Genomic DNA, 4,814 nt, shown 5'->3' on the forward strand with positions numbered 1-4,814 from the left:
CTGTACTGAGAGTAAACAATACAAGGTGTCCCTATTTTTATTAGGGCTGTCAAGTTAACGCGTTAATAACGCGTTAACGTCACTAATTATTTTAACGCGATTAACACATGTGCATTTTTTGTCCTCGGCCTCCCCGTAGTTTCAGAGCGCATCAAGTTTAAAATACCATCTATACAATCCAAGCACACTGCTGATGCCGACAGCCCCGCTCCTGTTGCCCNCACTGTGTCGAAAATACACAACTTGTATGAAGTCCAAAAAGCGAAAGTAGAGGAGGATTTAAGAAAGACTCACCGGAGACTATTGGACTTCACTCAGTAATGACAGTTACCTCGGGGTCACAGCGCATTATTTTGACCCACAGTGGGAACTTCAGTCTCATGCTTTGACAGTTATGAAAACAGAGGAGCGGCATTTCGCCGACAACTGCGCCGACACACACAGACACAAACACACACACACACACACACACACACACACACACACACACACACACACACACACACACACACACACACACACACACACACACAAACACACACTTGAATTGAGGTGAATATTTGTAATGTTCAGAGATTGTTGTGTTTAATATTCATGAGAATTTTTGTCATTGTTCAAATGATAATAAACAAACATTTGCATAAAGCATATTTGTCCACTAATATGTTGATAAGAGTATTAAAAACTTGAATAATATCCCTCTAAGGAACATTTAGAACAGATACAAAATGTGCGATTAATTTGCAATTAATCGCGATTAACTATGGACAATCATGCGATTAATCGCAATTTAATATTTTAATCGACTGACAGCCCTAATATATATATATATATATATATATATATATACACGTTTTCTGGAAACATAGAAGCTTCGGCCATTCCCCAGTGGGTTTTTCCTGACTTATTTTGTCGTAAAAACAAACGTGAACATTTCTTTGAAAGCTTGTGTTAACCACAGACCATATTTTAGGCATTTTACCACAAACTCACTAAAATTAAACATTGACTCCTATCATTTACTCCCTCTCCCTCTGTAGATGACACGGTGGCGGCAGAGCGGGAGCCCGGCGAGGTGGTGGACAGTCTGGTGGGCAAACAGGTGGAGTACGCCAAAGAGGACGGAGGCAAGCGCTCGGGCATGGTCATCCACCAGGTGGAGGCCAAGCCCTCCGTCTACTTCATAAAGTTCGACGACGACTTCCACATCTACGTCTACGACCTGGTCAAGACCTCCTAAGACCAGAAGACCCGGTCCAGGATCGGGACCCCATAAAAGACTTACTGAGACCTGCCTAGACCCTCCGAAAAACAAAACAAAACTCCCCAGTGAAGAACAAGTGATTTGAAACAGCCATCTGGGACGGATGATATCATTCATAACGCTTGCTTTCATGGAACGCCGTCAACACAAGAAAAATACTTCATTATGGAACCCCCCCCCCAAGACAGGAGAACCACCACCTGCTCCACCTGTATTCAATGATATATCCATCATCATCAGTGTCCAGATGTTAAGTTCCATTAGGATTCTTCAAGACACAAAATGGTTTGATTACCCGAAATAAGACCAAGTTATTTGACATAATAGATTTTAAATTTTTGGAATATTAGTAGCAATACTTAACGAATCAGAAAACAAATTTTCTCCAAGCTGATAGGACCCAATCTTGAGATCTTCCTAGAGAACAGGAAACGTCCCCCATCGCATTATCCTCCCCTCCAGAGTGGCAGCAGGTCTGAAACTATTTAAGTAAACGGAACCCCCCTCTCCTGAAACCTTGTCAGAACGCTTGTTGGGGGGGGCGGACCGGTCTGCCGTGGTTAATGAAGGGTTGGGACTTCAGGAAGAAAGAAACCTAGAGATGAAGTGAAAGCTGAACCATCGTCTCCATTTGTGTTTATCCAAGGTCAACGGTGACTGGGTTTCAATTAGAGGAAGAACTCATCTCCAATCAGCATTTTACTGACCACTGAAAGAGTGGAATAAAGTCTGAAGCGCACCGTGGAGAAAACAGACAATGCGGACTACTTTCTGTTTCCATCCGTTCACCATTTGTGTTGATGCCGATGCCTTCATTACCCATAATGACTTGAGGTTTCAGCAGGAGAGGGTGTGTTGATTCGGCTTCATCGGTAAGCATCGTTAGCTGTCCTCTGGTCAGCCGATTCTCACTGGAAGCGCTTGTGGTCGCCGCACAGATTTAGTTTTCAGTGGGAGTGCTAATGATGCTAACGAGCTAATTCCATGAGTCCTAGGCCCTGGATAACGAGGGTGATGCTGAAACATGTTCACACAAACGTTTCATGGATTCTGCTGAGAATAAGTTCAGGTCACACAAAGAAAGGTGAGATGAGAAGATAGATATCAGTTATTGATACGTCCAGGGTGTGTTGAGGGTAACACTATACTTAAAACTCATATTCAACACTTTAATAAATACGTAATAAATGGTTTATAGCACACTACAAAGTATTAAGTAAATAAAAATGAAGAAGCAATGAAAATAAGTTTTTCACTAATTTATTAAACAACACTGAGATTATAACTAAATGATAGTGTGTTATGAACCATTTTTGTACATATTTATTTGGAACTTTTAAGGTGCTTATCTGTGAGCAAAAACTTGACGCGTTTCCCAAAATGTTTGAATGAGTGGCTTCGCTTGGACGTCTGATGCTGTATTGATCCGTTCCGATCAGTCCTGACTGTGAGGAGAAAACTAGCAGTGGCTATGCCCCGCCCCCTGTGTGCGGCGCTGTTCTCTGATTGGCTGGACTCAAGCACAGATGTGCTTTGCTACGGACCAAACCGATCCAGTGTTCATCTGTTAAAAGTTGATTTGTATGTTTTTATAAAAAAATCTTTCCCGTTCTTATCTCTTCTTCTGCTTTCATATCGGCGCCCTGTATCGTTTTAACTCTTTGTTTATATGTTGATATGAGCCGGCACATACGGACCGCCTTGTTACCTCTGTATATTATCTGTTCATTTGTTTCACGTCTTCTGTTCTGTGTGCACTGTATATTACCCAGTTAGCTGTAGGAAGTTTCAATTTCAACCAAAATGACTGAAGTTGTCCCGACTGCACTCCACTGGATCTGGTTGATATGTAGGATTATTATTATTATTGTTTATCTTTGCTGACAGACAAATCTCTCCTTTATGTAGTGTTGGGGATTTCCACCTTTGCAATCAGTTCCAGCTCCCTGTAGAGTGGTGCAGTCCTAAAACCTGGGAATGATTCAGCGTTTAACAACTTCCAGTTCCATTTGGTTTCAGCGTTATCTTGGTTACATGCTTGGAGAAAGGTCTGTGCTAAACACAAGTTTAGGAGTTTCACGTTTTCTTCTACCACCATAAAGTGCGTCCTTGTGAACTTCTGAAGTTTTTACACATCATAAAAGCAGCGTTTGCTTAACAATTTAAACTACTAAACATCATTGCGCCAAGCATAACTCGCCTTTAGCTTAGCAGTGGTGATGCGAGGACAGGTTTATTTATAGCCTAGCCTTAGCATTTACAAATACTATAGTATAAGTGCTGTTAAAATGTGGAGATTATCCTGCGGAACTAAACGGGTGTTTGCCGCAGATCTTATTTTCCCATTGGATTTTTGTCGAGGAAGCCCTTGTGATGCTAACTTCCTGGTTGGCCAACAAAATACACTGACTGCACCGCTCTATACAAATGTTCCCTTTTTCTTTTACGGTTCAGTCAGGGGTTTTGGAAGATCTCGCAGAATCCTCTGCTCGTAGCTCCTCCCAACAAGAACCCCACTCCCCCATTAGCATTAAACAGCCATGTTGCCTGATCCATGTCTCCTGAAGGGACTCGAACATCTGTTTGAAAGAACATGGATGTCACAACGTTTTGTTCATTTGTTTTTATTCTCGAACCTGCGTTGCTGTTCTGAAATCTGCCGTTTGATATTGTGCAATGTGTTTCACCGTTCTGATACTAGTCCATGGAGACTCCTGAAGTGAACGTTCCTTCTCCAGTCTTTGGTAACGTAAATACGCTTTGTGGAACACACACAACACACAATCTGCAGCCTCTTTGTTCAGGAGCCGACACGCTGTTTGTGTGTGTGTGTGTGTGTGTGTGTGTGTGTGTGTGTGTGTGTGTGTGTGTGTGTGTGTGTGTGTGTGTGTGTGTGTGTGTGTGTCGCTCTCTCTCCCCCTCCCTGTTCAGAGCAGTGTTGTTTTTGCATGCATGCATAGCTCAGTGTAAATCGATGTGAGTTGCATGTCTGTGTAGTTTTCAGTTGTTCGGCTGACTTTTGTCTGTTGTGGCTTTTTTTTTTTTGTGCCTTTGTTTTGATTTCTGTTTTTTCTTTGCCCGTTTCTTTTTGTACTATGTGTCCCAGAGGCTACTGCTGCTGTTTTTTTGGGGTTATTGAGCATAAAATAGAAAAACAAAGAAAATCCTCCTTGAAACAGAGCTGACAACAGTGTGTGTGAATTCTGTTTCTGTGTGGAGTGTCCCCTTTAAACAGTGCCAACTACAGATTCCAGTGTTGTACAGAAGCTCACAATATTTACTAAAATAAACCATTTCTCTGTTTTTTCAATCACCAGCCTGTCACTTTCTTTATGTTTTTACACTTGAATTTGATGAAAGAGACGTCACAACAAGAAGTATGAATGTAGACCGGTAAGGGCAAAGAACAACCAATATATATCTTGGTGGAAAGAAAAATGAATCAATTTAAATTAAAAGTGACATTAACTATGGTAAGAAACTTAAATAAGTGTGTTGTGTTTTTAAAAAAAAACTAAAATCCCATATATATATTAATAATAATTATAAT

At 41.2% G+C, this 4,814-nt stretch overlaps 1 protein-coding gene across 2 annotated transcripts in view; it reads left to right on the forward strand.

Moving 5' to 3' along the window:
• Positions 1 to 4,580, forward strand: part of spina (spindlin a) — a 12,273-nt gene extending 7,693 nt beyond the window's left edge. For both annotated transcript variants that reach the window (XM_010769308.1, XM_010769309.1), the window contains one exon: positions 1,041 to 4,580. In XM_010769308.1, coding sequence (XP_010767610.1) covers positions 1,041 to 1,240 — 200 coding nt within the window. In that variant the 3' untranslated portion in view covers positions 1,241 to 4,580. The remainder of the gene's footprint in view (positions 1 to 1,040) is intronic.
• The last annotated feature ends 234 nt before the right edge of the window (positions 4,581 to 4,814 follow it).

The sequence above is a fragment of the Notothenia coriiceps genome, unplaced genomic scaffold, assembly GCF_000735185.1.
Source record: "Notothenia coriiceps isolate Sejong01 unplaced genomic scaffold, NC01 NC01_scaffold00006929, whole genome shotgun sequence".
Taxonomy (NCBI): Eukaryota; Metazoa; Chordata; class Actinopteri; order Perciformes; family Nototheniidae; genus Notothenia; species Notothenia coriiceps.